This window comes from Macaca fascicularis, chromosome 3, assembly GCF_037993035.2.
Source record: "Macaca fascicularis isolate 582-1 chromosome 3, T2T-MFA8v1.1".
In the NCBI taxonomy this organism is placed as follows: domain Eukaryota; kingdom Metazoa; phylum Chordata; class Mammalia; order Primates; family Cercopithecidae; genus Macaca; species Macaca fascicularis.
This window is the reverse complement of record NC_088377.1, coordinates 74,107,096-74,127,689: the sequence shown is the minus strand read 5'-3', so window position 1 is coordinate 74,127,689 and position 20,594 is coordinate 74,107,096. Positions and strand designations below refer to the sequence as shown.

At 46.1% G+C, this 20,594-nt stretch overlaps 1 protein-coding gene across 15 annotated transcripts in view; it reads left to right on the top strand.

The window, feature by feature from the left end:
- PSPH (phosphoserine phosphatase) overlaps nt 1–20,594 on the top strand; it is a 43,556-nt gene that overhangs the window by 19,386 nt on the left and 3,576 nt on the right. For 6 of the 15 annotated variants that reach the window (XM_065541928.1, XM_065541926.1, XM_074034947.1 and 3 more), the window contains 5 exons: nt 2,891–3,022; nt 12,927–13,085; nt 14,338–14,472; nt 16,838–16,983; nt 19,032–19,180. In XM_065541928.1, coding sequence (XP_065398000.1) covers nt 12,946–13,085; nt 14,338–14,472; nt 16,838–16,983; nt 19,032–19,180 — 570 coding nt within the window. In that variant the 5' untranslated portion in view covers nt 2,891–3,022; nt 12,927–12,945. Of the gene's footprint in view, nt 1–2,890; nt 3,023–12,654; nt 12,785–12,926; nt 13,086–14,337; nt 14,473–16,837; nt 16,984–19,031; nt 19,181–20,594 lie in introns of those variants that run through there. The other 9 variants (XM_065541936.1, XM_074034951.1, XM_074034952.1 and 6 more) reach the window with 5 other exon arrangements.

Below are 20,594 nucleotides of genomic sequence, written 5' to 3'. Positions count from 1 at the left end.
TAATATATGCCTTCCTTTCCTTCCTTCTTTTCTTTCTTTTTTTTTTTTTTTTTTAAGAGACAGGGTCTCACTTGGTCACCCAGGCTAGAGTGTAGCCGTGCAATCATAGCTCACTGGAATCTCAAACTCCTGAGCTCAAGTGATCCTCCTGCCTCAGCCTCCCAAGTAGCTGGGACTACAAGTATGCATCACCATGCCTGGCTCATTTATTTTATTTTTTGTAGAGATGGCATTTCACTATGTTGCCCAGGCTGATCTGGAACTCCTGGGCTCAAGCGATCCTCCCTCCTCAGCCTCCCAAAGTGCTGGGATTATAGGTGTGAGTCCCCATGCCCAACCTTTTTTTTTTTTCTTTTTTCTTTTTTGAGATGGAGTCTTGCTCTGTCGCCCAGGCTAGAGTGCAGTGATGAGATCTTGACTCACCGCAAGCTCTGCCTCCTGGGTTCACGCCATTCTCCTGCCTCAGCCTCCCTAGTAGCTGGGACTACAGGTGCCTGGTACCAGGCCTGGCTAATTTTTTTTTGTATTTTTAGTAGAGACGGGGTTTCACCATGTTAGTCAGGATGGTCCCGATCTCCTGACCTTGTGATCCGCCCATCTCGGCCTCCCAAATGGTGCTGGGATTACAGGCGTGAGCCACCACGCCCGGCCTTTTTTATTTTTTAGAAAATCCTTGGACTAGAATTAGGGTTAAAGGGATCCTCAAGGTTGCCTAGAGCAGCCTCCCATGAGAGAGTTTTTTAAAACCAGTGTTTTATTGATATATAATTAAATGCAATAAAATGCACTCTTTAAGTGCACATTTTGATGAATTTTGATAAATTTATTCATGCTTGTAATTATCACCACAATCACATTTCCATCACCCATAAGTTTCCTAGGGCCTCTTTCCAGTCAGCCCCTTGTCCCAACTCCTAGCCCTACTGATCTGATCTTTGTCATTATAGCATTTGTATTTTCTAGTGTTTCTTCTTTTTTTTTTTCTTTTTTTTTTTTGAGACCAAGTCTCACTCTGTCACCCAGGCTGGAGTGCAATGGTGCAATCTCAGCTCACTGCAACCTCTGCCTCCTGGGTTCAAGAGATCCTCCTGCCTCAACCTCCCGAGTAGCTGGGACTACAGGCGCCCGCCACCACGCCTGGATAATTTTTTTGTATTTTTAGTAGAGATGGGGTTTTACCATATTGGCCAGGCTGGTCTCAAACTCCTGACCTCGTGATCCACCCACCTTGGCCTCCCAAAGTGCTGGGATTACAGGCATGAGACACCGTGCCCGGCCTCTAGTGTTTCATATAACTGAAACCATACAGTATGTGCTCTGGTGTCTGGCTCCTTTCCATCAGTATAATTATTTATTTGTTTATTTATTTTGAGACAGAATTTTGCTCTTGTTGCCCGGGCTGGAGTGCAGTGGCGCGATCTGAGCTCACTGCAACCTCTGCCTTCAGGGTTCACCAATTCTCCTGCCTCAGTCTCCCTGGTAGCTGGGATTACCAGCATGGTGGCCCAGCTAATTTTGTATTTTTAATAGAGACAGGGTTTCACCATGTTGGTCAGGCTGGTTTCAAACTTTTGACATCAGGTGATCCGCCCACCTCGGCCTCCTAATGTGCTGGGATTACAGGCATGAGTCACCGTGCCCGGCCTTGCTGGGTCTTATGGTAAGTATATGTTTATAAGAAACTGCAGGCCCAGTGTGGTGGCTCACAGCTGTCATCTCAACACTTTGGGAGGCCGATGTGGGAGGATCCCTTGAGGCCATGAGTTCAAGGTCAGCCTGGGCAACATAGCGAGACCCTGTTTCTACAAAAAATGAAAAATTAGCAGGGCATAATGGTGTGCATCTGTAGTCCCTGCTACTCGGGAGGCTGAGGCAGGATAATTGCTTAAGCCCAGGAGTTCTAGGATGCAGTAAGCTATGATTGCATGGCTGCATTCCAGCCTGGGCGACAGAGCAAGACCCTATCTCAGAGACACACACACACACACCTGTTGTCTTTGCTCCCTTGTAATTGGGCAGCAGATCCTTTCTCTGATTCATCTTGGAAGGCTGTTGTCTCTGTCCCCTCATTATATTTATTGTTTGTTTGTTTATTTATTTATTTTGAGATGGAGTCTCGCTCTATCACCCAGGCTGGAGTGCAGAGGCACGATCTTGGCTCACTGCAGACTCTGCTTCCGGGGTTTATCAAGTAGTTCTCCTGCCTCAGCCTCCCGAGTAGCTGGGACCACAGGCATGTGCCACCATACCTGGCTAATTTTTTTTTTTTTTTTTTTTTTTGAGACAGAGTCTCTCTCTTGCCCAGGCTGGAGTGAAATGGTATGATCTTGGCTCACTGCAGCCTCTGCCCGCTGGGTTCAAGCGATTCTCCTGCCTCAGCCTTTCAAATAGCTGGGATTACAGGCACACACTGTTACCAGCAGGCTAATTATTGTATTTTTAGTAGAGATGGGGTTTTACCATGTTGGCCAGGCTGGTCTCGAACTCGTGACCTCAAGTGGCCCATCTGCCTTGGCCTCCCAAAGTATTGGGATTACAGACATCAACCACCGCACCCGCCCAAGTCTGCTTCTTTGTCTATGCATTTAGTTCTCCCAAGAGATTCTCTTTCCCTCTCCCTTGCCTTTGTACCCTGCTAATCAGGTATATGTGATTTCCTGTCAGACCTGAACCTTGCAGAATTGAAGCCATAGAAAAGAGTATGTTGACTCTACAGTGATTGAAGGGGGTAGGAGTAAAGCATTTCGCAGAGGAAGCAGTCTTAGGAAATTTTGCCTCTGACCCGTTTTTGTGCCAGTCGTACCAGGAGAGAGAGTGAAGCCAGACAGCCTCCCTCTTTCCTGTTTTGTGTGTGGACTACGATGTTCATTTCCTCATTCTCTCTTTCTAGGCTCTTGCTCTTGCAGAATCCACAGGTCTTTCTTGAAGAAATCTGTAGTCAGAACTTTGTTCTGCATTTTTATCTAGGGAAGGAACAGGAAGAGAAGAGTGTGGTCTACTAGAAATCTAGCACTGGAGACACGTGAGTCTGATTTGCCTTTTCTTGGTTTTTTTTGCTGTCATTGGAATGTTTTTATGCATTGAACTGTTAAACGTTTGTCTATCTGCTAGCAGTTCACTCTTTTTTGAGACAGAGTCTTGCTCTGTCACCTGGGCTGGAGTGCAGTGGTGTGATCTTGGCTTACTGCAACCTCCACCTCCTGGGTTCAAGTGATTCTCCTGTCTCAGCCTCCTGAGTAGCTGGGATTACAGGTGCGGGCCACCACACCTGATTAATTTTTATATGTTTAGTAGAGACGGGTTTCGCCATGTCGGCCAGGCTGGTCTTGAACTCCCGACCTTAGGTCATCCATCTGCCTCGGCCTCCCAAAGTGCTGGGATTACAGGCGTGAGCCACCGCGCCCGGCCGGCATTTACTCCTCACCTGAATTTTAAAAATTGATGTCAACTATGTGGCATGCAGAAGATCTCAGCTTCCCAGAATAGCTGGTTATATTACATATCATTTCAACTTTTATTTTAGCTTCAAGGAGTACATGTGCAGGTTTGTTACATGGGTATATCACATGATGCTGAGGTTTGGGGTATGATTGATCTCCTCACCCAGGGATTGAGCACGGTACCCAGTAGGTAGTTTCTCAGTCTTTGCCCTCCTTCCGCTGCCTTCTTGTAGTCCTCAGTATCCTTTTTTTTGTTTGTTTTTTGTTTTTACACAGTCTCGCTCTGTCGCCCAGACTGGAACACAATGGTGTGATCTTAGCTCACTGCAACCTCCACCTCCTGGGGTCAAGTGATTCTCCTGCCTCAGCCTCCTGAGTAGCTGGGATTACAGGTGCCCACCACCATGCCTGGCTAATTTTTGTATATTTAGTAGGGACAGCGTTTCACCATGTTGGCCATGCTGGTCTCGAACTCCTGATCTCAAGTGAGTTGCCCGCCTCGGCCTCCCAAAGTGCTGGGATTACAGGTGTGAGCCACTGCACGTGGCCATTACTGTGTTTTTCCCGTCTTTGTATCCACATGTACCCAGTTTAGCTCCCACTTTTAAGTGAGAACATGTGGTATTTGGTTTTCTGTTCCTGCGCTAATTCACTTAGGATAACGGCCTCCAGATGTATCTATGTTGCAGCAAAGGACATGATGTCATTCTTTTTTATGGCTGCGCTGGCTTTTTTTTTTTTTTTTTAATCATAAAATATAGCATAAGGCCGGGCATGGTGGCTCACACCTGTAATCCCCGCACTTTAGGAGGCCGAGGTGAGCAGATCACCTGAGGTCAGGAGTTCGAGACTAGCCTGCCCAACATGGTGAAACCCGGTCTGTACCAAAAATACAAAAATTACCTGGGTGTGGTGGCACACACTTCTGATCCCAGCAATTCGGGAGGCTGAGGCATGAGAATCACTTGAACCCGGGAGGCAGAGAGTGCAGTGAGCCGAAATCACACCACTGCACTCCAGCTTGAGTGACAGAGCGAGACTCCATCTCTAAACAAAAGATAAAATAAAATATAGTGTAAGTGCATGTGCTGAGGATCCCAACCCTTGTTATAGGGAGTTCCCTGTTTGACTCTCCTCTGATTCAGAAGCTTTTCAAAATCTACTGTGTACTCTTTTTTTTTTTTGAGATGGAGTCTCGCTCTGTCGCCCAGGCTGGAGTGCAGTGTGGCACAATCTCGGCTCACTGCAACCTCTGCCTCCCAGGTTCAAGCAATTCTCCTGCCTTAGCCTCCCCAGTAGCTGGAATTGCACGCACGTGCCACCATGCCCGGCTATACTGTGTACTCTTTCAATGCCCGGGAACCTGAACAAATTTATCCCTATTACCAAAGCAAATAAGCTTGGTTCTCGCAATTGTGTGTGACCTTCACAACCTCTGTACAGGCTTTTAATTTTTCCTTACACAGGTGAAGGTAAGAGGTCAGTCCTAACAAGGTGAAGGAAGTAAGGTGATCTTAGAAGCCTGTTGAAAGATACAGAGATTGAGAAGTTGGAAAGCGTTTGTTTGGGCGAGGAGCTTTTTTCCTCTTATCCAAAATCAGGCCTCCGAGGCCTGGTCCTGCAGGAAAACTTGCTTTTGTACTTTGGAACTAGGGGCAAGAAGCCCTTGTCAGCAGTGACTTTTTTGTTTTGTTTTGTTTTTAAATCCGTTGGTCCTTTGCTTGCCCCAGATGAAGTAGCTGGGGCCAGCCAGGCAGAAGTTCTGTTCTGAGCTGCAGAAGACAGTGGTCCAGATGGGGCCTGGGAGCCGCTGTGTCTGAGAATCTGAGAATAGACCTTCCCACCGGCATGTCTTCTACCCCTGGCCCTGCCCTCTCCCTCCCTGTTAGAGCCAAATATGAAGAATCCAGAGTCCATTCTCCGGCAATGATTTTTCTGTGTGTGGAATTCTGATATACACAATTTACTTTGAAGCAACTGACCTTACTCAGCAGATTTTTTTCCTCTATAGCCACGAGAATTTTAAATACACATGGATTGCGAGTCACTCCTGGTAGAGACAATGAAAAGAGGAGGAAATTGGCCAGGCGTGGTGGCTCACACCTGTCATTCCTACACTTTGGGAGGCTGAGGCAGGTGGATCACTTGAGGTCAGGAGTTTGAGACTGGCCTGACCAACATGGTGAAACCCTGTCTCTACTAAAAAGTACAAAAGAATTAGCCAGGCGTGGTGGCAGGCGCCTGTAATCCCAGCTACTCGGGAGGCAGGAGAATCGTTTGAACCCAAGAGGCGGAGGTTGCAGTGAGCCGAGATCACATCACTGCACTCCAGCCTGGGCAACAGAGTGAGACCCCATCTCAAAAATAAAAATAAAAATTAAAAAGGAGGAAATCAGAAGTGTACAGGGAGGTACAGCATTTTGCAGAGCAGGATGGGAAGAGCTAAAAGGAGCTGTGGCCAAGTTTGCTCTGCTGCTCAATCAAGCAGGGAGGGAGTTGATACTCTTGTAATCCAAAAGGTAAAGGCCATCTCCCCTGGCCTGACCATTTCAGGGGCAGAGTTAAGGTCCTAAAATCCAGCTCGCTGTCTTAGGGAGGGTGTGGAAAAAGAATCAGCCTTCCAAGTAAATTCAATGTAAAGTGTGTCTCTAATGTTCTATTTTGGCCAGCACTGTGGCTCATGCTTATAATCCTAGCACTTTGGGAGCCAGGATGGGAGGATCGTTTGAGGCCAGGAATTCAAGACCAGCCTGGGTAACATAGTGAGACCTCATCTCTACAAAAATATTAATAATAATAACTTAGCTGGGTGTGGTGGTGTGTGCCTGTAGTCTCTGCTACTCAGGAGGCTGAGGGGGGAGGATCACTTCAGCCCAGGAGGATGAGGCTGCAGTGAGCTATGATTATACCATTGGCACTTCAGTGTGGGTGACAGAGTGAGACTTTGTCTTGAAAAAAAGCCAAAAATATTCTGTTTTCTCCTTGGGACCACATTACAACCCAGAAGGCAGGTGTCAACAATTCTGAGCTGTATATCAGGCCTAGTGGTCAGCTGGGGATGTGTAAATCAGTTCTAACTTTTAGTGGAGGAAATGTACATTTCCTTTCAAACTCTAGGCTGATGGTCTTGCTTTTTTTCTGAGACAATGTCTCACTCTGTCACCCAAGCTGGAGTGCTGTGGCCTGATCTCGGCTCACTGCACCCTTGAACTCCTGGGCTCAAGCCATCCTCCCGCCTCAGGCTCTTGAGTATCTGGGACCACAGGCGTGCACCACCATGCCCCACCAATTTTTCTTTTTCTTTTTTTTTTTTTTAAGAGAAGGAATCTTGCTATGTTCTCAAGAACTGATCTCAAACTCCTGGGTTCAAATGATCCTGCTGGGATTATTACAAGTGTGAGCCACTGTGCCCAGCCAATCTCATTAAAGTGTCATTGGTTGGAAAGAGGTTCAAGTACCTGGTTTGCCTTTTTTTTTTTTTTTTTTTTTTTCAGATGGAGTCTTGCTCTTGTTGCCCAGGCTAGAGTGCAGTGGTGGGATCTCAGCTCACTGCAACCTCCGCCTCCCAGGTTCAAGCGATTCTCCTGGCTCGGCCTCCTGAGTGGCTAGAATTAGAGGTGCCCGACTAATTTTTGTACTTTTAGTAGAGATGGAGTTTCACCATGTTGGCCAGGCTGGTCTCAAACTTCTGACCTCGTGATTCACCTGCCTTGGCCTCCCAAAGTGCTGGGATTACAGGTGTGAGCCACCGCTCCTGGCCAAAGTCACTGGTTTTTCAAACATGACCAGTAATTATTTGTCTGATCATTTCGACAAGACTGGAAGCCTCTTGAGGATGGCGCCCATGCATTATGCATTCCTCTTTGGGTCTTGTGTCAGGGTTCCTGGGGACTGGCTTTGAGGTTCTGGTGCCCGTCAGTCGTTCTCAGGAGCATTGCCCATTCTTAGTTATGTTGTGTTGCCTCATTTGCCTCATGCATCTTCTTTTTTTTTTTTTTGGAGACGGAGTTTCACTCTTGTTGCCCAGGCTGGAGTGCAATAGTGCAAGCTCGGCTCACCGCAACCTCTACCTCCCAGGTTCAAGTGATTCTCTTGCCTCAGCCTCCTGAGTAGCTGGGATGACAGGTATGTGGCACCACATCCAGCTAATTTTGTATTTTTAGTAGAGACGGGGTTTCTCCCTGTTGGTCAGGCTGGTCTCGAACTCTCGACCTGAGGTGATCCACCCAGCTCAGCCTCCCAAAGTGCTGGGATTATAGGCATGAGCCACAGCACCCAGCCTTCTCATGTACCTTCTTAAAAAGTCCTTTAGCTTATCCCATTTATTTTAGCTCCTCTTAAACCATTTGTTTCTGGCTACCTCTTCACTCACCTATGGTTCATTTTCCATTCTTAGTGGAATTATGCTACAGTAAGTGATGCTTCTCTGCCGATAGACCTGCTGACTTCAAGGTCTTTACAGCGACCCTGCCTGGTCATGTAGTATGAATTAGCTTGATTCCTGCTGGACCAAAGCCAAATGACTGGTTTCTTTTTATTTTTTATCCTTTTTTTTTTTTTTTTTTTTAAATAGAGACAGAGTTTCACCATGTTGGCCAGGCTGGTCTCAAGCTCCTAGCCTTAAGCAATCCACCTGTCTTGGCCTCCCAAAGTCCTGGGATTACAGGTGTCAGCCACCATGCTGGCCCTTGTTGAGTTTTTTTTTGAAATGGAGTCTCGGTCTGTCGCCCAGGCTGCAGTGCAGTGCAGTGGTGCAGTGGTGCGATCTCGGCTCAATGCAGTCTCCACCTCTCTACCTCCCAGGTTCAAGAGATTCTCCTGTATTCAAGTGATTCTCCCGCCTCTGCTTCCCAAGTAGCTTGGATTACAGGTGGCTGCCACCACGCCTGGCTAATTTTTGTATTTTTAGTAGAGATGGGGTTTCACCATGTTGGCCAGGCTGGTCTCGAACTCCTGACCTCAAGTGATCCTCCTGCCTCGGCCTCCCAAAGTGCTGGGATTACAAGTGTGAGCCACTGCAGCCAACCTCTTGTTCAGTTCTTAATAACTGCTTAGGTTCCACTCTATTTAATTCATAAAATATTTAATTCATGAAATATTTAACTAACACCTATTGAGTGCTGGGTGCAGTGATAGAAGATAATTCAACTGGAGTGATTGACTGATTTTCTGGGTTGATGGGGTGGAAATAATGTGGTATAGGGGAGGCCACTTGATCTACACCATGAAGAAGTAGGACTTGCTTCATGACATGGGGGATATGGTGATTCCAGGCAGAGAAGCAACATTTGAAAGGGTGTAGAGGAATAAAAACACATGACATAGGCTGGGTGCAGTGGCTCATGCCTATAATCCCAGCACTTTGGGAGGCCAAGACAGGTGGATCGCCTGAGGTCAGGAGTTCAAGACCAGCCTGGGCAACATGGTGAAACCCTGTCTCTACTCAAAATACAAAAATTAGCTGGATATGGTGGCATGCACCTGTAGTCTCAACTACTCAGGATGCTGAGGGAGGATAATTGCTTGAACCTGGGAGGGGGAGGTTGCAGTGAGCCGAAATTGTGCCACTGCACTATACTCCAGCCTGCGTGACAGAGCAAGACTCTGTCTCAAAAAAAAAAAAAAAAAAAAAAAAAGTCCTTAGTATTCCTTGAGCCATAAATTGTGTGTTTGACCAGGCACGATTGCTCACGCCTGTAGTCCCAGCACTTTGGGAGGCCGAGTCGCATGGATCATTTTATTCCAAAAGTTTGAGACCACTCTGGGCAACATGGCAAAACACCATCTCTACTAAAAATACAAAAAATTAGCCAGACATCGTGCCTGCCTGTAGTCCCAAATGCTCAGAAGGCTGAAGTGGGAGAATCGCTTGAGCCAGGGAGGCAGAGGTTGCAGTGAGCTGCGATTGCACCACTGCACTCCAGCCTTGGTGACAGAGTAAGGCCCTAACTCAAAATTTAAAAAAGTGTGTGTTTGTGTATGTGTGTGCGTGTGCATGTGAATAATGTGTGTGTGTAAAAATGTGTGTGTGTGTATGTATATTTGTGGGGAATGAGGTTGGTAAAATACATAGGCATGGGAGCCAGATCATGAGGACATAAAGTGTGTAATAAAGACATTATGTTAATGGCTGGGTGCAGTGGCTCTGGTAGGGTACAGTGGCTCATGCCTATAATCCCAGCTCTTTGGGAGGCTGAGGCAGGAGGATCATTTGAGGTCAGGAGTTCGAGACCAGACCGGCCAACATGGTGAAACCCCATCTCTACTAAAAATACAAAAATTAGCTGGGCGTGGTGGCATGTGCCTATAATCCCAGCTACTTGGGAGGCTGAGGCAGGAGAATCACTTAAACCTGGGAGGCAGAGGTTGCAGTGAGTCAAGATTGCGCCACTGCACTGCAGCCTGGGTGACAGAGCGAAACTCCTTCTCAGAAAAAAGAAAAAAAGGATTTATTAATAGACACTGAAATTTGAATTTCATTTTTACTTATTATTATTACTTTTGAGACAGGCTCTCATCTCACTCTGTCACCCAGGCTGGAGTGGAATTTCATGGTCGTAGCTCACTGCAGCCTCAAACTCCTGTGCTCAAGCAATCCTTCTGCCTCACCCTCCTGAGTAGCTAGGTCTATAGGCGCGTGCCACTACACCTGGCTAATTATAAAAATACTTTTGTAGAGATGGAGTCTTGGTATGTTGCCCAGATAGGTGTTGAACTCCTGGCTTCAAGTAATCCTCCCACCTCAGCCTCCCACAGTGCTAGGATTACAGGCGTGAGCCACTGTAGCCAGCCTGAAATTTGAATTTCATTAGTTTTTACGTGTCAAAAAATATTCTTCTTCTTTTGATTTTTTTTTCAACCGTTTAAAATGTAAAAATCAGCTGAGCATGGTGGCTCACACCTGTAGTCGCAGCTACTCTAGAGGCCAAGATGGAAGGATCACTTGAGCCCAGGAGTTTGAGGCTGCCGTGAGCTATGATGGCACCACTGCACTCCAGTCTGGGTGACAGAATGAGATCCTGTCTCAAAAAAAGTAAAGTAAAATAAAATGTAAAAATCGTTCTTACTTGTGAGCCATACAAAACCAGGTGGCAGGGTAGATTTGGCCTACAAGCCATAGTTTGCTGACCCCTGACTTAAAAGATTTTTTTTCCCAGGTCAACTTTAAATGGCATTATTCTGCCAACTGCATTGGTTGGAAATCAGTTGAGCAGTGGGTTGGTCAGCTGCTTTGAGTGTGTTTTTAACCACAGTCTTTTCTAAATATAGATTATTTACATCATCTGTGTAGCCTTGTATTTGACATATTAGTCTCTGATAGGAGGCTGGTCTAGGCAATCTTGAGGATCCCTTTCGCCCTAAGTCTAGTCCAAAGATTTTTTTTTTTTTTTTTTTTTTTGAGACTAGTCCAAAGATTTTATAAAAAATAAAGGCCAGGCATGGGGGCTCATGCCTGTAATCCCAGCACTTTGGGAGACCTAGGTGGGAGGATTGCTTGAGTCCAGGAGTTGAAGACCAGTCTGGGCAACATAGCAAGACCCCCATCTCTTCAAAAACCAAATTTAAAAATTAGCCAAGCATAGTGGCGTGCACCTGTAGTCCCAGCTACTTGGGAGGCTGAGGCAGGAAGATCGCTTGAACCCTGGAGTTGGAGGCTGCAGTGAGCCATGATTGTACCACTGCACTCCAGCCTGGGTGACAGAGTGAGAACTTGTCTCAAAAAATAAATAAATAAATAAAAATTCGTTTTGGCTCCCTGTCCTCTGCAGCTTCTGTAGCAGTGTGCCTCCCAGAGTTTCTTCCTGTACCTTCACCATTTTCCCCTTCTCCTTCCCAGACTCAAGTCAGGACGTAAAGGTGGTGGTCCTGCAGGCTCTGTCCTTAGCGCTCTTCTCTTCTCCCTCTTTCTATTCTCCCTGGACTTTATTTTTATGATTTTTTATTTTCTTGAGACAGGGTCTCACTCTGTGGCCCCATCCTGGTGCAGTGGTGTGATCTTGGCTCACTGCAATCTCCACCTCCCAGGTTTAAGAGATTCTCCTGCCTCAGCCTCCTGAGTAGCTGGGACTACAGGTGCACGCCATCCTGCCCGGCTAATTTTTATTTTTTTTAGTACAGCTGGGGTTTTGCCATGTTGGCCAGGCTGGTCTTGAATTCCTGGCCTCATGTGATCCTCCCGCCTCAGCCTCCCAGAGTGCTGGGATTACAGGCATGAGCCACTACACCCAGCCTCTCCCTGGACTTTAATCAGATCACGTCTTCAACTAGCACCTCTACATTGGCAATGTTGTGTATGTTAAGCCGTTATATTTAGCTCTGACCTTTCTTCTGAGGCTTAAAGCCTTTCCCAGTATCTGGAAGTTAAAGTCTAAACTCCTTAGCCTGGCCCTAGGACCCGCTTAGTCTGAACTCCTGATGCACTGCCAGGCCCCTGGGCCAAGCCACGGGATAGCTTCCAGCAGGTCATCTGCTTCCTCCTCCTTGTCTTTGCTCATGCTCCTCCCTCTGCCATCACAAGCCTCTCTCCTTGTCTCTACCTCCCTTCCTCTCCTCCCAGCACTTGCCAAATCGATGCCCTGCCCTTTGACAACCCACTCAGAGGGCCACTTACCTGTCAGATTCAGCTCAAATACCTGTGCCTCCTTGAAGCCGTCTTTTTTTTTCTTTTAGTTAGAGTCAGGGTCTTGCTCTGTTGCCCATACTGGAGTGCAGTGGCACGATCTCAGCTCACTGCAGCTCCACCTCCTGGGTTCAAGTGATTCTCCTGCCTCAGTGTCCCAAGTAGCTGGGATTACAGGCGTGTACCACCACACCCAGCTAATTTTTTGTATTATTATTTTTAGTAGAGACTTGATCTCTCTCTGTTGCCCACACTGGTCTCGAACTCCTGGCCTCAAGCAATCCTCCTCCTGCCTTAGCCTCCCAAAGTGCTGGGATTACAGGGATGAGCCACTGTGTCCAGTCTGAAGCCCTATTTCATAGATAAAGCAAAACATTTTTCCTATATGCCCATAGAGACTTATGCACACCTCTGCTTTAATGCTTGCTTCCTTGCTACAATTAGGTAAAAAAAAAAATATATATATATATATGTGTGTGTATATATATATATATAACTAAAAGAAAAGAAAGAAGGCTTCAAGGAGGCACAGGTATTTGAGCTACTCAGGAGGCTGAGGCACAAGAATCACTTGAACCCGAGAGGTGGAGGTTACAGTAAGCCAAGATCGTACCACTGCCCTCCAGCCTGGACAACAGAGTAAGACTCCACTAAAAAAAAAAAAGAAGAAAGAAGAAATTGGTGTAGTGTGGGAAGTAAACAAAAAGGAAAAACAAATGAATCCGTGAGTACACTCTTATGTGGCCTGCACTGACTTCGACACAATTTAGATTGGCTTAGTAGGCAAGGTGGGATCTTTTCAGAATTGTATTTGATGTCTTTAAATACATTTATCTTTTAAATACATTTATCTTTTTTTCTTGTAGAAGGAAAATTCTTCCAACAATGGTCTCCCACTCAGAGCTAAGGAAGCTGTTCTACTCAGCAGATGCTGTATGTTTTGATGTTGACAGCACCGTCATTAGAGAAGAAGGAATCGATGAGCTAGCCAAAATCTGTGGCGTTGAGGACGCGGTGTCAGAAATGTAGGGATAGCATTTATCCACTTTATGAAATGATAAAGACTTTCTAAAGAGTGACTGTTTTGGATGAAGTGCTAGACCCTGGCTATGGAACATGAGCACTAGGCTTTTTCTTTCATCCCTTAGAGTTTAATTTGACATATTCATTCGTTTATATAAATATTTATAATAAACAAACATGGATAAGACATGTTCTTAGCTTGATCAGGGGAATGACGACCATCACTAACCAAAGAAGGTGGCCTGGGGAGCGGGACCCAGGTGTCCAGTGGCTTTGTGTCATGGTTTAAAGTGTGGCCTTAGTGGTTCCCTGTAAAGGTTCAGAGTCTCTTAGTGGATCCTGGAGCAGAGTCCCTCCCTCCCTCCCTCCTACCCTCCCGCCCTGCAGCTGGGCATCTCCCTCTGCAGTCCCAGTCCCCCAGTCATGCACTGTGTCATTTTTTTTTTTTTCCCAAGACGGAGTCTCATTTTGTCGCCCAGGCTGGAGTACAGTGACACAATCTCGGCTCACTGCAACCTTTGCCTCCCGGGTTCCAGCAATTTTCCTGCCTCAGCCTCCCAAGTAGCTGGGATTACAGACGCGCACCCCCAGGCCCGTCGAATTTTTGCATTTTTTTAGTAGAGATGGGGTTTTGCCATGTTGGCCAGGCTGGTCTCAAGCTCCTGGCTTCAGATGATCTGCCCACCTCAGCTTCCCAAAGTGTTTGGAATTATAGGCATGAGTCACTGCACACTGGCCTTTTAATGTTATTTTCTTTTTCTTTTCTTTTTTTTCTGAGACAGTTTCACTCTCGTTGCCCCGGCTGGAGTGCAGTGGCGTGATCTCGGCTCACCGCAACCTCCACCTCCGGGTTCAAGCAATTCTCCTGCCTCTGCCTCCTGAGTAGCTGGGATTACAGGCGTGTGCCACCATACCAGGCTACTTTTGTATTTTTAGTAGACACGGTGTCTCTCCATGTTGGTCTGGCTAGTCTTGAACTTCCAACCTCAGGTGATCCGCCCGCCTCAGCCTCCCCAAGTGCTGGGATTACAGGCGTGAGCCACTGCGCCCGGCCTGTTAATGTTATATTCAAGCAGTCCTTCGAAAATTTATTCCAAGGCCTTGCTCTCATAGCAGCAAAGCCTGTCTGTTGTACAGTGGGGCTCTTGGTAGCATCTTCCTGTCGGTGGATGTTGTGCAGGCCTGGGGCAGTAAGGTATGTTAACCTCGAGGACAGCGAACCTGGCTGGCCTGACTGTTGGGTCTCCCTCCTAGGACACGGCGAGCCATGGGCGGGGCAGTGCCTTTCAAATCTGCTCTCACAGAGCGCTTAGCCCTCATCCAGCCCTCCAGGGAGCAGGTGCAGAGACTCATAGCAGAGCACCCCCCACACCTGACCCCCGGCATAAGGTAAGAGGAGCCCCTGCTCCAGGTGTATTTCAGCACCAGTGTTGGGGGGCAAGTCCTCCTGAGAGCATCTAACTATTGCTTTAGAGTGACCTCTGGGTGATTTATTTATTTTCATTTTTATTTTTTAATTTTATTATTATTTTTTAAATTTTTATTTATTTTTTCAAGATGAAGTCTCACTCTGTCACTCAGGCTGGAGTGCAGTGGTGCAATCTCAGCTCACTGCAACTTCTGCCTCCCAGGTTCATGCAATTCTCCTGCCTCAGCCTCCTGAGTAGCTGGGATTATAGGTCCCCGCCACCACACCTGGGTAATTTTTGTATTTTTAGTAGAGATGGGTTTCACCATGTTGGCCATGCTGGTCTTGAACTCTTGACCTCAAGTGATCCGCCTGCCTGGGCCTCCCAAAGTGCTGGGATTATAGCTGTGAGCCACTGCACCCGGCCTATTATTATTTTTTTTAGAGTCAGCGTCTCATTCTGTTGCCCATGTTGGAGTACAGTCATGGCTCACTGCAGCGTTGAACTCCTGGGGTCAAGTGGCCCTTCCACCTTAGCCTCCTTAGTAGTGGGGACTATAGGTGCATGCCACCATGCCCAGCTAATTAAAAAAAAAATTTTTTTTTTGAGAGACAGGGTCTTGCTTTGTCACCCAGGCTGGAGTGCAGTGGCATGAATATAGCTCACTGCAGCATCAACCTTCTGGGCTCAAGGGATCCTCCTGCTTCAGCTTCCTAAGTAGCTGGGACTACAGATGTAGACCACCATGCCTAATTATTTTTTAAAAATTTTCTGTAGACACAGGGTCTCACTATGTTCACCAGGCTGGTCTTGAACTTGTGGGCTCAAATGATCAATTTTCCCACCTCAGCCTCCCAAAATATTGGAATTATAGGTTTGAACCACTATACCCAGCCTTTAAAATATTTTTTGTAGAGATGGGGTCTTGCTATGTTGCCCAGGCTGTTCTCAAGCTCCTGGCCTCAAGTGATTTTCTACCTCGGCCTCCCAAATTGCTGGATTTAAAGGCGTAGCCTGTGTGGTTCTTTTGGTACTTACACATGGTCTTGTCTGGCTGGTTGTGTGGTCCTGTCTGTTTCTGCCTTTCCTCTTTCTCCACGGAAAACCTAAGTTTTCCTTGTTTGTCCTCATCTTGTGTTGTTCTGGGTCCATGGACAGAGTAGAGTTCTGGAATGGTTTCCTGAAGTAGCCAAACTCTACCCATTGATTTCTAAGTGCATTTAGAAAAACATATATAAGGCCGGGCCTGGTGGCGCATGCATGTAATCCCAGCATTTTGAAAGGCTGAGGCGGGCAGATCACCTGAGGTCAGGAGTTCATGACTAGCCTGGCCAACATGGTGAAACCCCGTCTCTACTAAAAATGCAAAAAAAGTTGGTCCGGCGTGGTGGTTCGCACTTCAGCACTTGGGGAGGCCAAGGCGGGCGGACCACAAGGTCAAGAGATGGAGACCATCCTGGCCAACATGGTGAAACCCTGTGTCTATTTAAAATACAAAAATTAGCTGGACATGGTGGCTGCGTCTGTTGTCCCAGCTACTTGGGAGGCTGACGCAAGAGAATCGCTTGAATCTGGTAGGCAGAGGTTGCAGTGAGCCGAGATCGCGCCACTGTACTCCAGCCTGGTGACAGAGCGAGACTCCATCTCAAAAAATAAAATAAAATAAAATAAAGTAGCTGGGTGTGGTGGCAGGTGCCTGTAATCCCAGTTACCCTTGAGGCTGAGGGAGGATAATTGCTGGAACCCTGGAGGCAGAGGATGCTGTAAGCTGAGATCACACCACTGCACTGCAGCCTGGGCAACAGAGCGAGACTCCATCTCAAAAAGAAAAAAAAAAGAAAAAGAAAAACATATATAAAACATTAACTCCCCAGGCAATATACCTTGTCAAATATACCTCAGGCAGGCCGGGCGCGGTGGCTCAAGCCTGTAATCCTAGCACTTTGGGAGGCCGAGACGGGCGGATCACGAGGTCAGGAGATCGAGACCATCCTGGCTAACACGGTGAAACCCCGTCTCTACTAAAAATACAAAAAATTAGCCGGGCGAGGTGGCGGGCGCCTGTAGTCCCAGCTACACGGGAGGCTGAGGCAGGAGAATGGCGTAAACCTGGGAGGCGGAGCTTGCAGTGAGCTGAGATCCGGCCACTGCACTCCAGCCCGGGCGAGAGAGCGAGACTCCGTCTCAACAAAAAACAAACAAACAAACAAAAAAATATATATATATACCTCAGGCAAATGCATTCAGGAGAATAAAATATATCTTAGTTCCCTCTTCATGTTTCCTTTTTTTTTTTTTCTTTTTGTATTACTCAGTGTTTGGTATTTTGTATATTATTTTTGCAGGGAGCTGGTAAGTCGCCTACAGGAGCGAAATGTTCAGGTTTTCCTAATATCTGGTGGCTTTAGGAGTATTGTAGAGCATGTTGCTTCAAAGCTCAATATCCCAGGAACCAATGTATTTGCCAATAGGCTGAAATTCTACTTTAACGGTAAGACGTTAATGGTAACATATTCCCTTTCTTAGCAGTTCTATTATTCAGTATTCTGGGTAATGTCTGTTGGAATGAAACTTAAACAGTCACATCAGAGTTAAATATTGAGATGAATGGTCCTCTTAATTGATGTCTTTTGCCCTTTGGTACCCTTTGCTCAGCAAAATAGACTTAGGTCATCACCTGTCCTAGCTTTATTATCTATAACATCACCTGTCTGTACATAAATGTCTGCATTTCATGAAACATTAATTCCTACATAGCCCCTATGACTTACTTTGCTGTATGTTATATTTCAACTTTATGGGAGCTTCTATGCATTTGAAGCAATTTAGACTCAAGAAGGAGACTTGGCTGGGCATGGTGGCTCACGCCTGTAATCCCAGCACTTTGGGAGCCTGAGGCGGGAGGATCACTTGAGGTCAGGAGTTCAAGACCAGCCTGGGCAACACAGTGAAACCCCAAGTCTGCTAAAAAAAAAAAATACAAAAATTAGCTGGGCGTGGTGGCACATGTCTGTAGTCCCAGCTACTTAGGAGGCTGAGGCAGGAGAATCACATGAAGCTGCGTGAGCTGAGATCATGCCACTTCACTCCAGCCTGGGTGACAGAGTGAGACTCTGTCTTAAAAGCAAGAAAAAAAAAAAAAAGACAACAAGACAGAGACTTTAAAAGGGAGACTTTTGTTAATGGATTACTGAACTACAGCCCTTGGGGAAGCCTCCTGTCCCCTCTCTGGTCCATAGCGTTGCTACAGTTGTTATATTATCTCAGATCTCCAGTTATATCAAGGGGTGACTGAGAGTGATTTTTTTTTTTTTTTTTTGAGACAGAGTCTCACTCTGTTGCTCCAGCTGGAGTACAGTGGCTCGATCTCGGCTCACTGCGACCTCTGCCACCTGGGTTCAAGTGATTCTCCTGCCTCGGCCTCCTGAGTAGCTGGGATTACAGGTGCCCACCACCACGCCTGGCTAATTTTTGTATTTTTTTTAGTAGAGTCGAGGTTTCACCATGTTTGTCAGGCTGGTCTCAAACTCCTGGCCTCAGATGATCCACCTGCCTCGCCTCCCAAAGTATTGAGATTACAGGCACGAGCCACCGCATGTTAATAGAACATTCTTGAGTGGTCTAGAGATAGAGGTCATTGAAAAAAGAAGTCAAGAATGAGTGTGGTAATTACTGTAACAACAGAAATAATTGATCAGAAATAAGCTGGAATTTCCTTTTGGGTGACATAATATATTAACATTTTAAATTTAATATATTAAGACTGGGTGCGGAGGCTCACGCCTGTAATCCCAGAACTTTGGGAGGCCGAGGCAGGCTGATCATCTGTGGTCAGGAGTTCGAGACCAGCCTGGCCAACATGGCAAAACCCCATCTCTACTAAAAACACAAAACTTAGCCAGCATGGTGGCATGCGCCTGTAATCCCAGCTACTTGGGAGGCTGAGACACGAGAATGGCTTGAACCTGGGAGGCGGATATTGCAGTAAACGGAGATCATGCCATTGCACTCCAGCCTGGGCAACAGAGTGAGACTCTGTCTCAAAAATAAATAATTAATTAATTTGATATATTACTATTGTATGGTGTTCTGCTACCTCAACAAAGTTTGAGAATTACTGGAAGCTTGAAGGATACAACAAATTCACCCCTAGGTATTTATGACCTAATAGAGGTCATCTCTACAATTGATATTTGTAATTTAAAAGCAAAGGTTGGCTGGGTGTGGTGGCTCACACCTGTAATCCCAGCACTTTGGGAGGCCGAGGCAGGAGAATCACATGAGCCTCGGAGTTCCAGACCAACCTGGGCAACATGCCAAGACCCCATTTCTATAATCATAATCATAATCATAAAAGGAGAAAAAGTAAAGCTTGTTTATTCCCAGGAACAGGTGTGGAGCTCCAGGCTGTGCGACTTTACCCAGGGCCATTTTTAACCTTCTCAGTGACATTTAAGTGAAGATCTCATCTATGCAGAAAGCTGTCACTGGTAAGATACTTCTGTGGGTCTTTAACCTTGTTTTTATTGCTCTTTTAAGGTGAATATGCAGGTTTTGATGAGACACAGCCAACAGCTGAATCTGGTGGAAAAGGAAAAGTGATTAAACTTTTAAAGGAAAAATTTCATTTTAAGAAAATAATCATGATTGGAGATGGTGCCACAGACATGGAAGCCTGTCCCCCTGCTGTATGTATTAAGGATGCTAATATTTTTGCAGGTTGTACTTTTGTTTTTTTAATATATTTATTTATTATTTCTTTATTTTTTTTTTGAGACGGAGTTTCGCCCTTTGTTGCCCAGGTTGGAGTGCAGTGGCATGATCTCAGCTCACTGCAATATCTGCCTCCCAGTTCAAACCATTCTGGTATCTCAGCCTCCCAAGTAGCTGGGATTACAGGCACACGCCACCATGCTGGCTAAGTTTTGTATTTTTAGTAGAGATGGGGTTTCGTCACATTGGCCAGGCTGGTCTTGAGCTCCTGACCTCAGGTGATCTGCCTGCCTTGGCCTCCCAAAGTGCTGGGATTACAGGCATGAGCCACCACGCTCGGCCGTACTTTTGTTTTCACAGCTGATTTATTCTATAATCCCAACATTTTGGGAGGTCAAGGCAGGCAGATCACTTGAGCACAGGAGTTTGAGACCAGCCTGGGCAACATAGTGAGACCTCATCTCTACAAAATAAATAAATAAAATAAAAACAGCTGATTTAGAACTATGTAAGATTTAAAACAGGAGTTAAACAAAAACAACTCTGATTACAAGATAAAAATGAAATAATAAAAAATTGAATCTTGTTTTGTCAACTTTATGCAAACCCAAGAAAAGTTATGAATAAGGAACTAAAAACCTTTTAAAACTTTTAACAATGCCTTATCCCTGTAGTATGGGCACCATCTTTTAGCCTAGGTGTGTGCTCAATAGGTTGGTTTCATTTCCCCAAATAATACCATCAACAACTCATAACTGAGATTTTAACATCATTTGATACTTTATATACTAGTTCCTCATACATTACCTCATTTAATCCTCATAGCAGCCCTGTGAGGTCAAATATTATGTTTTGTTCTGTTTTGTTTTTCTTAGACAGAGTCTCACTGTGTCACCCAGGCTGGAGTGCAGTGGTGTACTCTCAGCTCACTGCAATCTCCGCCCTCTGGGTTCAAGGGATTCTCCCACCTTAGCCCCCCAAGTAGCTGGTACCACAGACGCATTCTGCCACACCCAGCTAAGATTTTGTGTTTTTGGCAGAGGCAGAGTTTCACCATATTGCCCAGGCTGATCTCGAACTCCTGAGCTCAAGCAATCTCCCCTGCCTTGGCCTCCCAAAGTGCTGGTATCACAGGTGTGAACCACCATGCCTGGCCAAATATTGTGTTCTTCTTACTGATAGGGGAACTGAGGCTTGCAGAGATTATATGATTTATCTGTAACATATCAGAGCATTTTCTTTTTATTTACTTATTTATTATTTTTTGGACACAGGGTCTTGCTATGTTGCCCAGGCTGAAGTGCAGTGGTGCAATCATAGCTTATCACAGCCCTGAACTACTGGGCTCAAAGGATCCTCCCACCTCAGCCTCCTGGGTAGCTGGGATTA